The 22,191-nt window shown below is 37.3% G+C and overlaps 1 protein-coding gene across 24 annotated transcripts in view; it reads left to right on the forward strand.

Annotated features, from left to right (window-relative positions):
* Positions 1-22,191, forward strand: part of LOC126278103 (Down syndrome cell adhesion molecule-like protein Dscam2) — an 810,453-nt gene that overhangs the window by 619,460 nt on the left and 168,802 nt on the right. For all 24 annotated transcript variants that reach the window (XM_049977979.1, XM_049977968.1, XM_049977977.1 and 21 more), the window contains exons 14-16: positions 10,707-10,826; positions 18,859-19,032; positions 20,293-20,443. In XM_049977979.1, coding sequence (XP_049833936.1) covers positions 10,707-10,826; positions 18,859-19,032; positions 20,293-20,443 — 445 coding nt within the window. The remainder of the gene's footprint in view (positions 1-10,706; positions 10,827-18,858; positions 19,033-20,292; positions 20,444-22,191) is intronic.

Below are 22,191 nucleotides of genomic sequence, written 5' to 3' on the forward strand. Positions count from 1 at the left end.
GGAAAAAGATAGTGGTACCAGAATGATCCTCTGTTGCACTCTCTAAGGTGCCTTCCAGAGTATAGGTATAGATGCAGATGTTTTGTTGGTCACTCTGTGATGATTCAAATTATTTGGCATATAGATATGATTTGAATTTAAAAAAATCTTAACAGTTGAATGTCTCACTGCATTGATAGTGTGACATGCAGTCATTGTTCTATGCAGCTAAGTAATTGATGACACTGTGAGAATCTTTAAGAGATGTGCTGTTGTGTTGTAGTGGCCACTCAGGGGAATGTGGTGTAGAACATTTTTATCAGATGTGTTCACCAACAACCTTAAAGAAACTCACTTAAAATTTGTTCTGTTCTCAGTCTATATGTGAGAGAGTCCAAGTTGTTGAACGATTCAACTCTGTTTTAAAAAAAGTAAATCAAAATTATCTTTCCCGAATGCAACTAACTAATAATTTTTCATACTATGCTCATGTGTTTATGTTTCATCTGAGGTTCATTTTCAGAGGTGATGTAAATTAACTATATTCTTCACCATAAGCTTTTAAACTAGATAACCATTCTCCCTTTGTTCTGTTCCATTTTTCTTCAGTACCCAGTACAATGGCTGTAGGTAATTTTCACAGACATTTATCTTGGTACCTTAAGTGTTCTTCATTTTTCTCTTCATTTTTTCTCTTAAGTCTTCCAAGGAGCTAGTACTGGATGCAAAAATTCTTGGTTGTGCCTGAATCTTCAGTGTATAGATCTCCCCAATATGTTCCTCCCCCCCCCCCCCCCCCCCCATTTTATATTTCATTTCCACCTTTTTGTTCATGAATAGAAGTCAATGAATTAAGTTTATAAAATAAATTAGGCTTGACATTTACCACTAGGTTGAAGGTAGAACAGTATTCATAAACATAAGATGTTTGTGTGCTATTATTTATATTCCAGTCCAGAAGGCGCTAAAACTGCAGTCTATATTTCAAAGACTGTGTACCAGAGAAATTTAACAATTATACTGTATCAAGAATGTTGGACATCTTAATATTTAATGAATACTGAGGTTTATTGTTTGTTTACTAGAACACAATTTGAGGTATAATCTCACCTTGAAGCAAGCATTATCATGTAACTTCACTTACTTACAGTAATAGATTTTCTTCTTGGTCTTTCCGGAAAAAATTGTCTATTACTAGGTGGATTTATGGGGCAGTATGTAGCCTGACAACTTTGAGCACACAATATTGATCATTAATGTCAAGCATCGTTTTGTCTTCAGTGTTTTATAGTGCAAATACATGCCTGAAATTGCTTTATTGTTAAAGTAAAACATAAATTTGTGTCTGTTCTTGGTAAATGTTGTTCCTCCAAAATTTGGCTATTCTGAAAAAGTCAGTCAAGTCCAATAAAAAAAACTTAGTGAAGGGGAAACTTAATGATGAACTGTAAACTTGATACATTCTCATTAGTACAAAATATACATGAGTATTGGTGCTGAACTTTGAAATTGCTGCTAATTTCTTTGCAAAAATACGTGTTAAAGACTCTCTGTGGTATCTTGAAATATTTAAATATAAACCTGAGTGTATCAGCTTCGGAATCAGTATATGAATCTTGTATTTAGTTAAAACAGATGTGCCAGATTATTTGATGATGTAGGGTCTGTTTTATAGTTATGATGTCAGCATTTGCCATTATGCATTTTTTGTGAAGCAGATATTGTAAGAAAATAGGAAAAAATGTGTGATTTGTCACAGTACTGTGTTTACCAAATTGCTGTACAATTATAGCTGAGATTCACTATTTAAAACAAATTATTCTTTTACTCTCTCTGATAATTACTTCTCATGTTCAGTGGTTGCATCTCACATATTTGAAAGTATGGATCCTGTATGACTATAATCTTTATTTGTTACTACAGTTCATCCAAAAGTTGCTCCATTCACTTTTGGAGATGGCCCTGCTCATGCCAATAGTGGTCAGCATGCCACTGTACAATGTTCAGTGGATGGAGATCTTCCTCTCAATATTTCTTGGCAGTTTAATGGGAAAACTCTCTCTCCAAGTTTTGACCTCTCTGTGGTCAATGTTGGGCACCGTGCCAGTGTTCTAACAATAGAACCAATATCAGCATACCATGCTGGTTTTTACACTTGCAAAGGGCACAACTTCGCTGGATCTGACAATTATACTGCTCAGCTGGTTGTCAATGGTTTGTTCAGCATGCAGGGGAGTGTGTATTCAGGGGTAATTAAGTTTCTTTTGCATATATGCCATTAAATTCATGTTCTGTATCAATTTTTTTCTCTCCACTATTTCTTTCTGATATGATAGTGTTTGCAGCACCAGGAGAAAGCTTAATTCAGCCTGCATTCATTCAGTTTCTAATTTTTACCTTTTGCTTTGGTAAGGATATGGCATTGCTCAATTTCAATCCATAATTTTTTTCGAAGGCATTTTGCCTGTGTAGAGGAGTGCACTACAGTAGCTGTTGATAGAGAAGTGGAACCCATCTCTGATGTGGTGTTGAAATGTAAAATAGTTTGTGTATCAGGCAAATATTTAAAATGAAAATGAGCCAAGAAATGAAAAGAAACATACAAAAATGATACCGTGAATTCATTATACACAACATATTGTATATAAAATTAACGATGACTGCGTATTTTCAGTTTTCTTCATACGTCTGAAATTAGATTCTTCGTTTCTAATGTAGAAGTATAACTTTGATAGTTTATTGCCTAGAAGTCTCTTGTGCTTCCATTTCTTTACTTCCCACGTATCTTCATAACAACAAATTATTTTTTCTTTAGTGGATTAATACATCGTTCATTCATATGTCATAAAGACAAATATTTATGTTTTTTTCATGTGTAATTTGCAGTTGTACCTCGGATTGTACCCTTTCATTTCGACTCGCCCATTTTTGCTGGACAGGCAGCACAAGTAACTTGTCTTGTCTCAGAGGGAGATTTTCCCCTTGACATAATGTGGAGTTTCCAGGGGACCCACTTGTCTTCACAAATGGGTATTTCAACCATGAAAGCTGGGAGAAAAGCCAGCATGTTACTGATAGACCCTGCAAGTTCCGGTCACCGGGGAAATTACACTTGCACAGTCAGAAACCCAGCAGGAACTGTGAACTACACAGCTAGTCTCAATATTCATGGTATGCTGAAATAGGGCAGTATGTGTCATATAAATGCTTAGGTAGAGGCATGTGTGAAGATGACTTAACATAATACTGAACAAGAGTTTTTTGTGCAGGGCTATTTTCACCTTCCTTCCATTCCTTCTACCACTCACTATGTTTAAAGGAGTGTGAAAGAGAAAGAGAATTTTATTCTTGATGTGTATATAGTCCACAAGAAATATCTGATGTCAGAAATAATCTCAGCTTTTCCATGTATCCACAACATTGAAGTATGTAGTATATTGTTGTTTTACCAATTAATGTGTGGCTTATTTGGGTTCATTAATTCAATTATTTGCTGCTATATACTGCATAAATAAAAATGTGCCGTCTTTTCAGTCTCTGTTAGAGAAGATATGGCAGCAGCTGTACCCAGGATTATCAGTTCCATCGATATGAACAGAATGTAAAGCATTGTGTACACAGTATTGTTTGCGCAACTCTGTGAGAGGTTCATTTCCAGTGTTTCTATCATATCCTATGGTTAGTGGAGGTTTAGTGAGGCAATCCAGTTGGTACATTTTACATGCTTTGTATGTGTTTAATTTATGCAGCAGTTTACTGTGAAATTTTGATTTTGAGTTTTCTCAGTTATTTTACACTTCTGTGCAAGCAGTTTGGAATAAGTAATTTGAATTTTTTTTAGCTCCCTCTTTGTTTTGATATGGTTTCCAGTTATGCCTCGGATTGTTCCCTTCCATTTTGATGCCCCAATTTTTGCTGGACAAGCTGCACAAGTTACATGCCTTGTATCTGAGGGTGACAGTCCTCTTGACATCAGCTGGAGCTTCAAAGGAACACACTTATCCTCACAGATGGGGATCAGCACCACTAAGATTGGGAGAAGGGCTAGTTCTTTACTTATAGATCCAGCAAGTTCTGGACACCGTGGAAATTACACGTGTACTGTTCGTAATACAGCTGGAACTGTCAATTATACGACAAGTCTTGATATTAATGGTATGAGATGCTTCACATTCCATAATTATTAAGCTGATAGAAGCATGTACATGTCCTCCTTACTCACTCCACACAAGTGATATCTTGTAACTTACTCTACATGCTTTACTGCGTTAGTAAAAAGTTGAACATTTTGGAAGTGACTACCATTGTCTTTCCTCTTGTAAATCTGTAGTACATCTGGTTTGCAGAAGACATAATTAGTGAGCTAGTTCTCATAGAAGAGTCCAAAAAATAGTTTTTCGATGCTGTTACCAGGCTAATCGATTTCCCTACAGCAGAAAAAATAACATCTTACCTCACATGAGGTAATTTACAGTTCCCACATTAAAATCCATTTATAAAGACATTTATTATAATTCACTGGGAAGTCATCTCACGCCACATCTTTTGTGAACACTCTTCTAATCATACTTACAATAATAATTTCAGCAATGTGGGTTGATTAGGTGTTGAGTTCTCATCAGATTAGTTGCTTTGCAAAGAACCTATGCCCTTCCCCTCCCTCGTCCTTTTCCAAAGGGAAAACAAATAATACTGCTATATGAAACAAGTAAAAGTAAAAATTGAGTGCTGCAGCATTTTCTGTCATTTGTTTTGAAAATTTATGTGTGTAGTGGAGAATAAAACAATGAAATTAATTGTCATCTGCCATTATTCATTCATTCCTTCTCTCATGGTGTTTTATAGATGTCATCATATGGAAAAACTTAGAGATGAGTGAAGTAAGTTGGAATGCATATTTTCACAGAACTGCAGCTCTATTAAAACACTTCTGATGGTTGTGTACTATTTAAATAAGAGTCTCATCTTTTTAAAAATGCCTCTGTGGAAAACAGTTTCATTGTTTTTCTTACTCTTTACAACATATCTTCATTTCTTTTATTGCAAATGTGAAGAGAACATTAAAAGACTTACATAGGGTGTGTTTTCAACAGGAGTGACATTTGAAGGAAATAATACCTGTTGTGGATCATGTTTTGTCATTTATTTTGACCTTTTGTACCTTTGAGTTGTTTCTGACAGTATTGTACAATGAATACAGAAATATGGCATCTTGTTTTCATTTTCTTCTATGAAATTAAAAATTAAGGATCTCATTCTTTCAGATTTTTGTTTTATTTTTGTCTGTAGAGATACCGGTTCTACTCCCCATAACATTATCATCTGAATACAGCAGTGAAGGGGAATATGTACAGTTGTCATGCATTGCATCAAAGGGTGATCTCCCAATGAATTTTCAATGGTTTTTGGACAATGAAGCAGTAACTCCTACAATGGGAACAACCACAGTAAATGTCGGTCGACAGACAAGTCTGCTTATTATTCAGAGTGTCACATTCAGACATGCAGGAAATTATACGTGTACTGCCACAAATGCTGGTGGTCAGACAAAACAAAAGGCTCAGCTAATTGTCAAGGGTAAATAATATTTGCGAGAAACAGTTTATGAACTTTAATGTGTTTACCTTTTAATATGTACATGGGCACTACGCAGATTTCCTCGAGAAAAAGTTAGTTACAAAAAATAGCGTTGAGAAATTCTGAGCAAAATATTGTTAGCACAATTATATTTCAGTCTAATAACATTGACATGAAAGTTAAATTATTTTGTTATGTGGATGACATTCCCAAATAATATGAGAGATCATTTGAAACTGTGAAACAACTATCATTTACTCTTATTGCAATTAAAACTGTAACACATGCAGAATACGAACAACAGGTCCACAACTGAAAGATAATGCAGTTTTTGGAACTCTGGTGCATATTCTTCATTAGCATATTGGTCAGAAAAGTTAAGGATAGCTAGTTTGCTGCTCAGAATATTTCTTCATTTCTTGGAACTGGTGTTGACTTAGGCCACATTGCCAGCTTTCCTGAAGATTGATTCAGGGTTTTGTCCTTATCCACTCCTTTATTCCTTCCTGTTTCTCTTTTTTTATTTTGTAGGACAAGTTAAGTCCTTGAGCAGTTCTTGCAGTTAGTGGGAGGACAAGGCATTCCTATTCCACACCCCTCATTGACTATTTCTCCTCTCTGTCTAAAATTATCTTTTGTTAAAATTGTGCCACATACTCTTAAATTCACACTGCTCCCTGCAGTAGGAGAAAGGTAGATAATATCTGAAAACATAGTAGTGTTATTCAAAAGTGATGTAGCGTTTTGTTATATGAATTTTACATCTTTGGACATTAAGTATCTCTCTGTTAACTTAATATATTTTGAATCAAGGAGCCGAACTAACTCAGTACGTGGAGTATGTGGTTCCTGAATAAAATTGTTCCAATGGAAAGGGAATATCCTGCCTCCTGTTAATTTCCCCTAATTTTGGAAAAGAAATATTGCCTCTCATGTTGTTATCCCTATTAAAATGAAGGCTCTATAAAATCAAGACATAATACAGGAGGCCCTTGTTATTTTAACTGTCTGAAAAAAATATTAATTTTATTTGAACAAGGCTTTCAAATATATGTTTGATCTAACATAACAAAAGGAAAACACACTGGTCACTAACATTGTATTTAAGAGTTTGTGGAGTTACTAATGCATGTTTCTCTATTAAACTTATTATTTTGCAGTTGTGCTTTAGCTTTTGTTTGTTCACTACCATAAATTCCTGCATGCAGTTGCATTTGCATGTTTGTAGATGATTGTAATTTACTTGTGAAGCTAAAAATGTTTTTGGTCATAATGTACATTTGAGTTACTTGAATTACTTAAGCCATTTTGTTGTACATTCAAATACATCAGACCCTTCAAATTACTTCAGCATTTTTAACTTTGTTATTGTATTAAATTATGTATGTTGGATAACATTGTTGTATGAAAGCCCCAAATGGGAATTGTATTGGACAGATATCAGCAGACTTTTTCACATAGATAATATTTTTGAGACTTGCAAAACATTACTTCATTGTTTTAAATGGAATTAACGGGATAGATAAAAAATGTACTGAAACATATGAAAGTTAAGGAAATTTGCAAGCTTTCAGAGCCAGTGGCTTCTTCTAGCAGAAGGGTTGTAGGGGAAAGAAGAGGTGTGAAGAAAATGGATTGGCAAGGTTTAGCAGATAGGGAGTTTTGAAAAGTCACACAGAACCCTGGGTCAGGTGAGATATCTCATCTGGTGCAGTCCCTAACAATCAATCTTTCCTACTCATCCTGTCCATAAAGCCTTCCTTGACCCAGAGTTCCGCGTGACTTTTCAAAAGTCTTCCCATTTCCTAAACCTCACCAATCATTTTTCTGAAACCCTCTTCCTTCTCTTCCAATGATTCTTTCGAAAGGAGCCACTGACTCCAAAAGCTTGAAAATATCCTTAACCTGTATATTATGTGTTCTGCTGCTGCGTGATGAGTAGATTTTGTTACATATCCAGTTATATTATATTTTCAAAAATTGATTATTTTCTTTGATGTAATTAAAATTGAAAATGATAAATGTGGGATGAATACCTCATCCCAATGTGCAGTGATAACACAAATGCCCAACAAAAGTAAAATTGTTTAGGATATGACGATGTAGCAAATCATTCATTGGTAAACATAAATTCCTGGCACTTTGTTATTGACCATGAAAACATTTTTAGCTTTTATTTTATGTGTGGATTTGATTTTCAATGACAGCAGATTTTCATTATAGCTGAAATTTACTCATGAAGAAACAGTTTTAATTTACTATCACAGTAAACTGGAAATTGCTGTAAGCATTTATGTTGACTGAATTTTGTTGGCAGTCAAAGGCTTGAGACATCTGTGGTACCCAACTAACTTTCATAACTTACGTAACAAATTCACCACTTTTTGTTCTCTCACATTAATATAATTAAATCAGAAATGATTTTTTTCCTAGTTGTAAAATGCTGCAGTTTATATCTATAACAATAAATGTAATTTTCTATGAAGTTATTTCAAAATTTTGTGATATGGGCCCTTCAAAACAAATGAGAATCTGCTGGCATCTTTCATAATATTACATATATAGTAGTTGTTCTTTTGTAAAATGCAAATGTTTAAAAGAAGTCTCAAGCTTTTTTTTTCAAGTGTTGAGAAGTATTTTAAAATCTGCAAAAAGTTATCAAAGAATTATATTTTCAAACGATAATTTCAAGTAATATTCACTTTTTCTATAAAATTTTTGATTAAATGCTGCTTGAGACAGTATTCATACCAAAATTGAAAAATAAACAAATAAAATTATAAAAAAAGAGAAATTACAGTAGTGAACAGTATATTAGTATTACACTTGCTGTAGTTGAAAAACCTGTCTCTGTTTTTCATTAAATTGTTGCAGAAAAATTTTGATACTTTTAATTTAATAACAAACTGAGTGACAAACAAGAAATATCAAAAAATTGCAATGGAAGTTCTCACTATTGTATGTGACCAACAAAAAAGCTCTAAATAGATCAGGAATGTTCAACAGCAATAAATGTAAATAAATATAAAATAGAAAGGAAATGTAACTATGCAACAGCTAAGTATTGGCACAAAGTAATGTGAGTGAGATGAAAAAGAGTTGAACCCAAGATGAATTAAATACATATCCTGGTAGAAATTTAAAAAAATTGCACTGTAAGCATTGAATGTTCTGATAAAAAATGCAGAATAGAATGTAAACATGTAAAGAAAGTCTGCAGCTCATCATACAGAATAGATAAAGCAAAACACAGACCACCTTCTATCGACTTCTCCTTTCCCCACCGCCCCCCTCAGACACATGCCCACACACACTACTCTGTGTAGAAGTATACTGCAAACATTATTATTGTATCTATATACAAATTGAGGGTCTATACAAGGACGATGTACTTGAGGACAATATTATGGAAATGGAAGAGGATGTAGATGATGATGAAATGGGAGATACGATACTGCGTGAAGAGTTTGACAGAGCACTGAAAGACCTGAGTCAAAACAAGGCCCCCGGAATAGACAACATTCCATTGGAACTACTGACAGCCTTGGGAGAGCCAGTCCTGACAAAACTCTACCATCTGGTGAGCAAGATATATGAGACAGGTGAAATACCCTCAGACTTCAAGAAGAATATAATAATTCCAATCCTAAAGAAAGCAGGTGTTGACAGATGTGAAAATTACCGAACTATCAGTTTAATAAGTCACAGCTGCAAAATGCTAACACGAATCCTCTACAGACGAATGGAAAAACTAGTAGAAGCCGACCTCGGGGAAGATCAGTTTGGATTCTGTAGAAGTTTTGGAACACGTGAGGCAATACTGTCCCTACGACTTACCTTAGAAGCTAGATTAAGGAAGGGCAAACCTATGTTTCTAGCATTTGTAGACTTAGAGAAAGCTTTTGACAATGTTGATTGGAATACGCTCTTTCAAATTCTGAAGGTAGCAGGGGTAAAATACAGGGAGCGAAAGGCTATTTACAATTTGTACAGAAACCAAATGGCAGTTATAAGAGTCGAGTGACATGAAAGGGAAGCAGTTGTTGGGAAGGGAGTGAGACAGGGTTGTAGCCTCTCCACGATGTTATTCAATCTGTATATTGAGCAAGCAGTGAAGGAAACAAAAGAAAAATTCGGAGAAGTTATTAAAATCCATGGAGAAGAAGTAAAAACTTTGAGGTTCACCGATGACATTGTAATTCTGTCAGAGACTGCAAAGGACTTGGAAGAGCAGTTGAACGGAATGGACAGTGTCTTGAAAGGAGGATATAAGATGAACATCAACAAAAGCAAAACGAGGATAATGGAATGTAGTCGAATTAAGTCGGGTGATGCTGAGGGAATTAGATTAGGAAATGAGTCACTTAAAGTAGTAAAGGAGTTTTCCTATTTGGGGAGCAAAATAACTGATGATGGTCGAAGTAGAGAGGATATGAAATGTAGACTGGCAATGGCAAGGAAAGCGTTTCTGAAGAAGAGAAATTTGTTAACATTGAGTATAGATTTAAGTGTCAGGAAGTCATTTATGAAAGGAAACATGGACGATAAATAGTTTGGACAAGAAGAGAATAGAAGCTTTCGAAATGTGGTGCTACAGAAGAATGCTGAAGATTAGATGGGTAGATCACATAACTAATAAGGAAGTATTGAATAGGATTGGGGAGAAGAGAAGTTTGTGGCACAACTTGACCAGAAGAAGGGATCGGTTGGTAGGACATGTTCTGAGGCATCAAGGGATCACCAATTTAATATTGGAGGGCAGCGTGGAGGGTAAAAATCCTGGAGGGAGACCAAGAGATGACTACACTAATCAGATTCAGAAGGATGTAGGTTGCAGTAGGTACTGGGAGATGAAGAAGCTTGCATTAGATAGAGTAGCATGGAGAGCTGCATCCAACCAGTCTCAGGACTGAAGACCACAGCAACAACAGCATACAAATTGAATCAAGAATGTATTTTTATGTGGGTGATCACTCAGTCATTTCCATTTACCAGTAATAATGCATTATTTTGATTTTTCCTGTTTGTCACTTCCATGTGCGGCCATTATTAACAGTTCTGTATTAAAGGAACATAACAGCTTGTGTAATACTTCTTGACAGTGTACACTATTGGCATAAAGTAATATATAATTGGTTGTGTTCTGATAGTGCCACCAAGATGGATTTTGGAACCAACAGACAAAGCATTTGCTCAAGGAAGTGATGCAAAAGTTGAATGCAAAGCTGATGGTTTTCCAAAGCCTCAAGTGACATGGAAGAAAGCTGCTGGTAAGTATTGTTAGTGTAGTTACCTGAGAAATTGATTGAATATATGAGGGATATTATTATTATTATTTTAAATCAAAGAGCACACTCTGAAAATAAAGTGAAGAATATCTGATGCTGACAGATAATTAAGAACATACAATAAGCCTTCAATTCTTTTGGGAGGTTTAGTCCCTTTAATGAAACTGCAGCAGGAATAGAACAGGTATGGACCTTTAAAAGGGAAATAAAGGGAAGGACATTTCATTCATCAATTCACACACACACACACACACACACACACACACTGCTTGTGGAATAGATATAACATATGTTGTTTGCTTTTAAATGTGTGCACTCACTGTGAATTCATGACTGATGACACACAGACCTGTAGTTGCAACAGAGAGAGTGAGGATTTTTTGTGATTCTTGAAATGGTGGGAAGTGTTCTCCAGGTACAAGTGCCATGAATACTGATGGACAGCCTCAAGGCTGTGCATGTGGCTTGTTGCCAGGCAGTGTTGAGGTGTGATGATAGCATGAATGAGACTTTCTTTTCTTTTCTTTTCTTCAAGGAATGAGACATGGATGGGATTTTCCAGTGTCAAACCAGACTGCTAAACACATTCACATTGTGAAAAATGTGTACAGCTGCAGGAAGATTATGTCGAGAAGTAACACAATTTTATAGTTTTCATGTGCTTAGTTTGTGAGGAAAAAAATTGGAGGTAAAATTAGTTGAATGCATCTCATAATATGTAGGCATAGAGAAAGAATTTGGCAATAAAAACAGTATTGTGGTTAGGGTTACGGTCTCATGACAGAATTTCATGATTAAAATTTTCATAAACTTCAAAACATTTTGCGATCTGTGGCGCTCGTTATCAACAGTCTCAGAAAATTTTGTGTTCAGAAATAATGCAAACATCTCCTCCACTGAACACACACACACACACACACACACACACCCACACACACAGGTTCCTGATTTGAATCTTAGGTGACCTCTCTGAAGTGTTTGAGGTAAAAACATGTTTGGAGCAAAGAGAAATGAATCTAAAAAAAAAATAATCAACTGGACAGAAACTAGCTCCAAAAGCACAGTGAGGATTATTTGTAAAACTCCTTGTGCCGTAATTCCTTACCTGTCATATACTGGCATGATGTTTTCAGACTATTTGCAAATGATGATAAAATCCCAAGGAGTTCCTTTGAGAAAACAGAGTTCATGTGTTCAAAAGAGATGGATGTACTCACTAAATTTAAAACAAATGGAATTGCCTGAAGATTTCCATAAATTCCAGGAAATACTCACTAACTACTGTTAAGAAGAAATAAAAACTTTGAGGTTTGCCGATGATATTGTAATTCTGTCAGAGACTTCAAAGGACTTGGAAGAGCAGTTGAATGGAATGGACAGTGTCTTGAAAGGAGGGCATAAGATGAACATTAACAAAAGCAAAACGAGGATAATGGAATGTAGTCGAATTAAGTCGGGGGATGCTGAGGGAATTAGATTAGGAAATGAGTCACTTAAAGTAGTAAAGGAGTTTTCCTATTTGGGGAGCAAAATAACTGATGATGGTCGAGGTAGAGAGGATATAAAATGTAGACTGGCAAGGAAAGCATTTCTGAAGAAGAAAAATTTGCTAACATCGAGTATAGATTTAAATGTCAGGAAGTTGTTTCTGAAAGTATTTGTGTGGAGTGTAGCCATGTATGGAAGTGAAATGTGGACGATAAATAGTTTAGCCAGGAACAGAATATAAGGTTTTGAAATGTGGTGCTACAGAAGAATGCTGAAGATTTGATGGATGGGTCACATAACTAATGAGGAGGTATTGAGTAGAATTGGGGAGAAGAGGAGTTGTGGCACAACTTGACTAGAAGAAAGGATCAGTTGGTAGGACATGTTCTGAGGCATCAAGGGATCACCAGTATTGGAGGGCAGCGTGGAGGGTAAAAATCGTAGAGGGAGACCAAGAGATGAATACACTAAGCAATTCAGAAGGATGTATGCTGCAGTAGGTACTGGGGGATGAAGAGGCTTGCACAGGATAGAGTAGCATGGAGAGCTGCATCAAGCCAGTCTCAGGACTGAAGACCACAATAAGAACAACAACACTGTTAAGTATGCAAAGGACGGTGTATTTATGCTGTTTAAATATTGGCTACAATAGAAAACCAACAACTTGAAAACAATTAGAAAGGTTTTCAGATGCAGGAATCATACAGAGAGGTTTATTAGGAATTTGGTGGGGAAAAATCAACAAAAATTGTGAATCACTAGGAATTCCAGTACAGAATAAAAGGAATGTCTCATAAGGAAGCCTTTCTACATATATTTGAATATCTGGGGTTTTGCGACTCACATTTTTCAGTTCTACTGAAAGTGTATCTCTATAGACTGTGGAGAATTTTACTAACATTTCTATACAGTGGTGTAACATGTTTTTCTGTTGAGAGTTCATTGAGTAATTTTTACAATACCTTTTTGCATGAGGGGGCATACGTACGGATATGTCAGAGTTAAAATTTCAAGATACATGAACAGTGGCCTTCACATTGTTCAGAGACTGACACTGAAGATAGTTCAATATATTATTTGCTAACTGTGGCATATTAGGAGATAAAAAAGTTAAAAAATGGTAAGCAAAGTAAACCAGCTTTCAACTTTTTACTGTCGGTAACCATGGAGATTATTGTTATTATGAAGATACCGTATGAGAATTACTTGTCAGAAACTGCATGCACTATACTTAATTTCAGCTGAGCAACAATTCTTCATTTACATTACTCTAATGGGAGTCAGAATAAAGTATCTTGAACATGAATTAGCAATGGTGTGAAGTCATTTATTACAGATGTTGTTACAACATAGGGAAACACAAGTTGTTAACAAAAGAAAAATTAGAAAATTAGAATCCACAACGTTTAAAAATATGCTGAAAAATGAGCCAAGTAAAAATAATGGTACTGGCATTGATTTGACAAGAAACCCAAATAGATATAAATAGAGTGATACACAGCCTTTGATTTCATTAAGTTTGATGTAGAGGAGTAGAAAACTGTCAAATTGATGTATAGCTTACGCATGCTCATATACAGCACCCTGTCATCAATGAACAGAAGAATCTTCTGCAGCAAAGATTGCTGGTATTTTTATTTTATTTCACAGTGACGGTTTTGACAGAATATTGCTGTCATATCAGATCTTCAGAAAATTCTTATACAAGGGTTCTCATTGTTTTGCTGACACATATGAATGTCAATAAGAATTTTCCAAAGATCCAATGAGGACAGCAAGGTTCTGTTTAAATGGTCATTGTAAAATAAAATATAAATACCAGCAATCTTGGCTGCAGAGGATTTTCCTAAATTTGATGTCGCAGAGATTTTGAAAACAAGTGCTTCCCTAGGGTAATAATATTATGATTATTTGTAATGGTCTGTCTTTATCAAAAAAATTGTACATTTCACAGTTGTGTGTACAATTTTTGCAGTCAAGGTGGACCTTTACAAATAAACTGCCATAATGAGGGTGCAGACTCATTTACAGACTTTATGTCTTCAGTTGATAATATACTATCTGCTTTCAACTGAATATCTGCAAACATACATACAATGTAAAAATTATTTTAAAAAATCAAAGTTAATTGGAATCTATTGATATGAATTTTTGCAGAATCACCCCATAACAGAGCAAATGGATTCAAATGAAAAACTTGGTTATAAGAAAGGAAACAAAAGGTGGATTGATCTTGAGCAACAAAATTGATGTTACATGGTTACACAAAACAAAGTTATTAAAGTAATGGGAAACAAGAGGAAAACTAGGAATATGCATAAAAATTAAATAGAGAACAGTGACAAGTCCAGATGCGCCAAGCTGGCAGAGTCCAGTCGCCAGGGATGCAACATCTTGTTTGAAGAACAACGCCGGACAGTTGACTGCACTGCGTAAACAGAGTCAGTTCTGGTGCAAGGGTTTCTGGAAAAAAACACTGGTGTCAGATTTTCTGCCAATTGTGACATTCCCTGCCATAGGTGAAGTTGGTTAAGATGTTGCTTGTGTCCGAACACATCAGTACACAAGATTTCTACCATACGAGATTTCTACTATGGTCCTTCCCAGGAGGCACTGTACAGTGGCTTGGCCGTATCATAGCCCAACCCTGGTATATAGATTTGCACAGACAGGGTCTTTTGGGACATACCTGTGGCGATGAATGTGGAAGGACTGATGTGATGGAAGTGTTGGATGGATGATGGATCGTTGGGAACATAACGGGCATCATTCAAGTCTCATGGCAAATGACCTCCCCTCTCCCACCAATGAAGGTGTCCCCCGTAAGTGGATAGAAAAAGTTAAGAGGGCATCAGAGACTGAGTGATGCTAGCAGAGTTTAGACATTTGAGCTATGAAAGTTCTTAAAAAACTTTTTGCTAGGGCATTTGAAGCTGGGGGAATGGGGCTGTACAGACTAATGTGATTCTGTTAACTTTACAGAATTCCTGGAACTCTGGAAATAAACTGGGGACGATTATTTGTTACTATAGTTTCTGGGAGACCCTCTAAGGAAATGATCTTGGCTAAGGTCTGGATGGTAGCAGTGGAAGTGGCAGAAGGCATCCTGAGATAATTGAGTATCCAGAGTCTGCATCTACCACAATGAGCCAAAAAGTCTCCAGGAAGAGGCCTGCAGAATCCAGGTGAATTCTTGACCAAGGGGTTGGTGATGGCGACAAGAAATATCAATGTGCAGGGGCCACTTGCTTCAACTGTCAAGTGATACAAGTGGAAAGCAAGTTTGTGATGGTTCAAATGGCTCTGAGCACTATGGGACTTAACAGCTATGGTCAAGTTTGTGATGCTGTGTCCATTTCTCACCAGTATTTGTGATGTCTGGCCAGCTGTTTTGTGAGACCCCTCCCCACCTCAGCGTCCCTGGTGGAGTAGTTCTACGGCCCTCTATTGAATCAACATGTGTTCGCCCATTTTCCCTTTGGAGTAGTACAATACATGTAGTGCAGAGAGGTCATGGTGGTGATCGCAGAAGGCCAGAATTCTGGCCCTTTGAAAGAGCATAAACAGTCAAGAAGCCTTAATTTTTTTGGTTACTGGTTTCAATCAGTTACTGAGCATCTTCAGACCTCATATGACATTGCGACTGAGCAAGGTGGCGCAGTGGTTAGTGCGCGGGACTTCAGTAGGACAATGGTTCGAACCCATGTCCATCCATCCTGATTTAGGCGTTTCATGATTTCCCTAAGTTCCTTTGAAAGGGCATGGTCGACTTCCTTCCTCATCCTTCCCTAATCCGATGGGACCTATGGCCTCGCTGTTTGGTTCCTACCCCCAAATCAACCACCAACTGTGCTGGGAGGCAGTGGCAGTGAATGGAGCAGTCATTACAAACTCCATGAATGTCAACTGCTCTATGAGTTCTGAAGGTGGTCATAACTGACAGAAACTGCTAACCAAAACAATGAAGGTTTGACTGTTTTGCTCATTTTAAAAAACTGCTGTTTTCCAGAGAAATGTTCTGAAGAATTACTGAAGTTACGGGTTCTGTAGTTGCTTTCTCTTGGCTGACTACCAAGATTGGGCACATCTGAAGATCTTGCCATGGTGCTGTGCTATTTGGTGCTTCATGTTGTTTGCATCAAGAGGAAGGTAGTTTATGGCTTCCGCCATTGCAATATGCAGGTGGCAGCAGACCTCGGGATCTTTGTTGAAGACGGGATCCTACCCTACAGGTGAACAGGAGAGAAGATCCGCATTAGTATGGTGCACTGTCAAACGAAACTGGATGCTGTATGAGTAACTTGATAAAAAGAGGGCCCAGTGTTGTAAGTGTCAAGCACTCTAAGTGGGAAGATCTGCCGAAGGACATGGGGACAGAAGGAGTGGCTCGTGTTTTGTGAAGAGTGTGAACTGATGGGTGTAGAAAAATCATGGAATTTCTTTATGGCAGATGTTACGGCAAGTGCCTCCTCGACCTGGCTGTAATTTATCTATGTGTGATTCATTGTGTAAAAAACAAAGCAATAGGGTGTTCCACCCCATTTACAATGTGCAACAGCACTGCCCCCACCCCATAATCAGATGCTTCACCTGTGAGGACCATTGACGCTGCTGTATCATGTTGTGTTAGGCAAGTATGTTTGAGAATGGCCTGCTTAATACTATGGAAGCCACTGTAAGCATTGGTCCATCTATTTCCATGGTAAGTTTTTTTATAAGAGCTGATGTAATGACTCCACTGTTGAGCGCTACCGAAGGATGAAGTGGCAGTTGTCATTGGTTTGATCCAGGACCAACTTCATTTGAGAGATGTCCTTGGGGGTACGCAGCTTTTGGACTGCCTCACGTAAGATGGGATGGAGCGGATACCTGAAACACTGACTCTTTGTTCCAAATACTCCACTTGTTTTACAAAGAATTCACACTCATCCAAATTGCAATGTAAATTCACTTTCTGAAAAATAATGAGCAATACTTCTAAATTATGAGTGATGTCCTCCAGTTTTTAGTGCCACCAAAGTATCCTCCCTACAGTTAGCCTTACCAGGAACTTGCCCGATTAACTGCTCTAAGTATATTTGGACTATAGGTGGTACACTGGACATGCTGAAAAGCAGTCAGTTGCATCAGAGAAGTTCAAACAGTTTACTGGTCACTAATAAGTTCTTAGAGGGGGAGCTGCAGGTAGGCATCCTTTAAGTCAATTTTGGCAAACATGCTACCCAGAAAGATGAGTCATACCCCACCTTCAACTTAGGACGTTTGATGTCCATTGGGACTGCTTGGGCTTCAATGGTGACTTCAAAGTCACCACAGACATGGATCATACCATAAGACGATGGAGGATGCCGATCTACTGTTGGGTGCTGGGGGCAGAGCCCTGTCCTCTTGCAGGCATTGAAATTCAGTGTGGACCCTGTTCTGCAGAGCAAATGGAACATTATGAGCTTTACAAAACTTGTGACTGGTTTGCAGTAACATGGTAATGCATGTCTCACAGTTGTTTAACCCCATCCTTCACACTGACAGAGTTCGGCCCCTGAGGCTATGATGTCTTTATTGAAGAACAGTGGTGGACAAGGGACTGGTCAGCAATATTGAAGGCAGCTCTAGTGAGCTCCATTAATTCCATGCTGGTGAAGTCACTGCCTTCTGCTGCCCTTGTGCAAGCTTCAGTTCTCAATGTGTCAAATGATACATCTTTCTGATTGGCTGCTTGGCTGGGTCACAGAAGCAGAACATAGTCTTGGTCAATGCACGTCAATGCTAGCTTTGCGTGACAATAGAGACTTTGGCGTGGCTGCTGGCGCCACAATCTGATGGTCTACTTGCTGAGTTTTTGATCCTGTCATGACCCGAGTGGAGTGGATAGTGTTTGAATTGTGTGGCTGGCAGGTGTTTGACCACTGTTTCCCACGATAGGCATGCCACAGCAGATGAATTCAAAAAATGCATTGTAATTTTGTCTATGTGACCCCCTCATCTAAGTATAGTAACATTGATTTAACATTCTCGTTAATATATCTGATCCAGAAGTAATAGCTGCTTTACATTTTTCTTCTGTTTCTTTGCTGGATTATGATATTCATTTACTTTCTCATCGCTATTATTTTTCCTTCTAGCCCTTTTGTCATCTCACAGTTATAATGTTTTTCTAATGCTTTACAGTCAGACAGTTACTGCTATATAATGCTGTCAGCTCTATCCTGTTATTTGTGAGCTGTCAGTGAGCACAGAATTTAATCGTGATTTATGCACTTATTGCTTATAGTGAAGAAGAGTGAACAGAAAGCTGTGGTAATACATATTCATTTGATTATATTACAATGTTTTAGATGTACTGGTGACCATACAGATCTTATTTCAGTAATGAAATACTTTGTAACTCTTTACCAGTCTATAAAAAATTCAAAAATATATCTGTCTTTGAAACAAAGCAGATCTCAAATACATTGCAAATTTTTAAATTAAACTGACTGAAATCTGAATATTTCGCATGTGAAGTGTTATTTTCAATCTTTTTCAGGTGACACACCTGGAGATTATAATGATCTTAAGCCCAACAACCCAAATATAAGAGTGGAGGATGGAACACTGTCAATAAATAACATACAAAAAACTAATGAAGGCTATTATTTATGTGAAGCTGTAAATGGCATTGGGTCAGGATTGTCTGCTGTTATTTTAATCAGTGTGCAAGGTAGGAAAAAAGATTTAAGTAATATAAAGTATAATGTTTATTATTATAATATTTAGTGTGCAATATTATGAATTTTTCCAACAGTGTGGTTTATAAAAACAATAATCAAGCTCTTGACAAATTAATGTTGTTTTAGACATTGATTAAAGTGCTAAGAAGAAATACCAAGCCTCAAATACACAGAGAAACAAAGAGTTGGATGTTATAGCACAACTTCTGAGTTACAGCTCCATGATAGTATTTCACTTAACATAAATGCATAGCCAGTAGCTGAGTGTGGTGTCTTTAAGGCTGTCTCAAGCTATCATCTCCTGAGAAATCTGTATATGAGTTTTTTCATTTGTAATTATTTGAAATAGTGGCACTCTGCTAGTTCAAAATTGTTGATGCTTTTGTGGCCACTTATTGGCATATTGTCTGGTGGCTTTAATCTCAGGCTCTTTAGCTGACATTTCTGTAATAATTTTCTGACATTTTGCCAGCAGGAGGTGCTGGCATTCTCAAAGATTTGTTCTCTGTCGCTGGCAGTCACCACCAATACAGGGCGAATCTTTGACAGTGCCAACTAGTCATGCTGGCAAAACATTTGAAGGATCTTTAAAGAACTGTCATCTGAAAAACACGAGATGAAAGTCATCAGGTAGTCTGTTAGTTGATCCCATATTTATTAGCAGACTCTGCATTAGAACAAATTCATATACATTAAATCGGGCTGTTTCAGTGCTGCTCCATGAGTCACAGTCACTTGCAATCAATTGTCAGCTCACCAATAAGTACAGGCACTTGTAGTATAGGCTACTTACCAGATGGCCCTACTAAAATGCATTCATGCCTCATCTGTGTACATGAGCCATCTGCTGACTCTGGAGCCCAGCAGGTACTCAGCAAAGGCTTACAATTGTGTAGGCTTCAGTACAGAGCTATCTGACTGCTCACTCATCAGCAGCTTACCCAACAGTGGATGCATGGCAGTATGCTGATTGACATCCGAGCTGGAACAGCCTGCTGTAAAGACTTACATTTCTGTGGAAGGAACATCTACTCTGAACTGATTAATAACTGTATAGGAAAGCCCTGGTTACTCGGAATTGATCATTCTCTTTGCACAATAAACTCAGATCCACATTTTTTTCCCTCTTGTCCCTCTAATTTAGTTCTAGCCTACACAGCCCTCTGCCTTCCCTAGAATCCTGTCTCAGAGCTCTTTAGCCATTGGTAACTTAGCTCATGGTTCTAATATTAATAAAATCTGTTTTACAGCTCCCCCTCATTTCGAGATCAAATTGCGTAACCAGACATCACGTCGTGGGGAACCAGCTGTCCTGCAATGTGAAGCTAGAGGTGAAAAACCAATTGGTATCTTGTGGAATATGAATAACAAACGCCTTGATCCCAAGAGTGACAATAACAGGTACAAAAAACAAAACATTTTTATGCTCGTAGTTATTGATACACTAACTAACTTCTGCATACTCCAGAAACTGATTAAGAATACTTTACAGATCCACATGGGCTTGTCAAAGCTTTTAGTGTTATGTAAAACATGCAACATTACTGGATATTGATCATGTATACAGCATTAATTGGTTACTCTGTATCTGAACATTAATCTTCATTTGACTGTAAGAACTGCACAAAGACAAAGACAAAGTAAAGTAATTTTTAGAAATGCTTAAAACTATCAGGATTTCAGTTGAAATGATTAAAAAGATGCAAAAGTCAACAACAAATGGAACGCTGTTGTAGTTCCCAGTGTTAACATGCAACAGGAGTCAAACACGAAGCTATGAAGGTGCGCTGAAAACTAATGCCTCTGAATTTTTTATTCTCTTGTCAGTATATTACATGTCATGCATGTTACTTGGTCAACTTTGCTGCCTGTGCCGCTAGAGGGCTCAGAATTGTAGCGTGTGATATGGCAATGTGTAATTTAACTACTTATGTTGCTGGACAGCAGGACAATCATAAAACTGAAAGCATTAATTCTAAGCGTTTATCCACACATCAAGCAGCCTCTGCTACAGTATAACGATGTCAGACCCCACATGAGTGCTGTGAAATCTACAACCTGACACCTTGGGTCCGCTGTCATCAGTCATCCTCCATACAGTCCTGACTTGGTCCCATCCAATTTTCCATTGTTCCCCAAGTTTAAAGAACCCTTTGGAATATTTCACTTGATTGTGATGAAGCAGTACAAGCAGAGGTGAGGTGGTTTCTCAGTCAACAATACAGTGACAGCATCAACAAAATGGTATGTCATTGGGAGAAATTTGTTTGTCACCAGGTTGGCTTTATTGAGAAATAAATATGTAGATGCAAAGAATAAAGGTATAAGTGTTAGTAAAGTTTGTTGTATTAAAAAATCTTCAAGAGTTTTTGCATAAAAATATGGAGGCATTAGTTTTCAGCACACCCTTGTATATTTAATTTCAACCCACTCTTAAATTTCTGCATATTTCTGCATGCCTATGGGCGTGCACAATTGCATGTGTGGATGCATCATCTAGCTACTGCCACAAATTCCATATCACTGAAGCGAATTATCAAAACATGCTGCTGCATAATTATTATATGTTGTTTGAGAACTGTACCACATCATAGATTTTGGGTGGAGTGGGGCCTGGACTGGGGTAGTGCAAATGTGGGATTATTTTGGCTCTTGTAGCCATGCTATACTGGCACCTTGTCATTGGCCATACCTGCAGCAGCACATGGGAAAAGCAAGACAGCTTCCAAGGTTACACTAGCGTGACGTGCTCCGTGCTGGCACAATGTGCGACCGTACTCTGCTACCAGTTGTAGTATAGAATTTGTGTGGAGTCTGATTTGGTCTGGGGAGAGTGCAGGCACAGGATTATTTTGCTGGAAAAGAAGTATTAAAACAATAAATTCCTTTCACAACAAATCACAAGAACAGAATATTATACAAAGTTTGCAACTTAGGGCTTATTTCAACAAAAACTTTATAAAACAATATATACCTTACACAACAAATCAGAATATTCTACAGACCTGACAACTCAAAACTTATTGCTCAGCTCTAGTTCTTGAGCAAGCTGGGCACTAGAGTTGTTGTTGTTGTTGTGGTCTTCAGTCCAGAGACTGGTTTGATGCAGCTCTCCATGCTACTCTATCCTGTGCAAGCTTCTTCATCTC

Source organism: Schistocerca gregaria, chromosome 6, assembly GCF_023897955.1.
Source record: "Schistocerca gregaria isolate iqSchGreg1 chromosome 6, iqSchGreg1.2, whole genome shotgun sequence".
Classification (NCBI taxonomy): domain Eukaryota; kingdom Metazoa; phylum Arthropoda; class Insecta; order Orthoptera; family Acrididae; genus Schistocerca; species Schistocerca gregaria.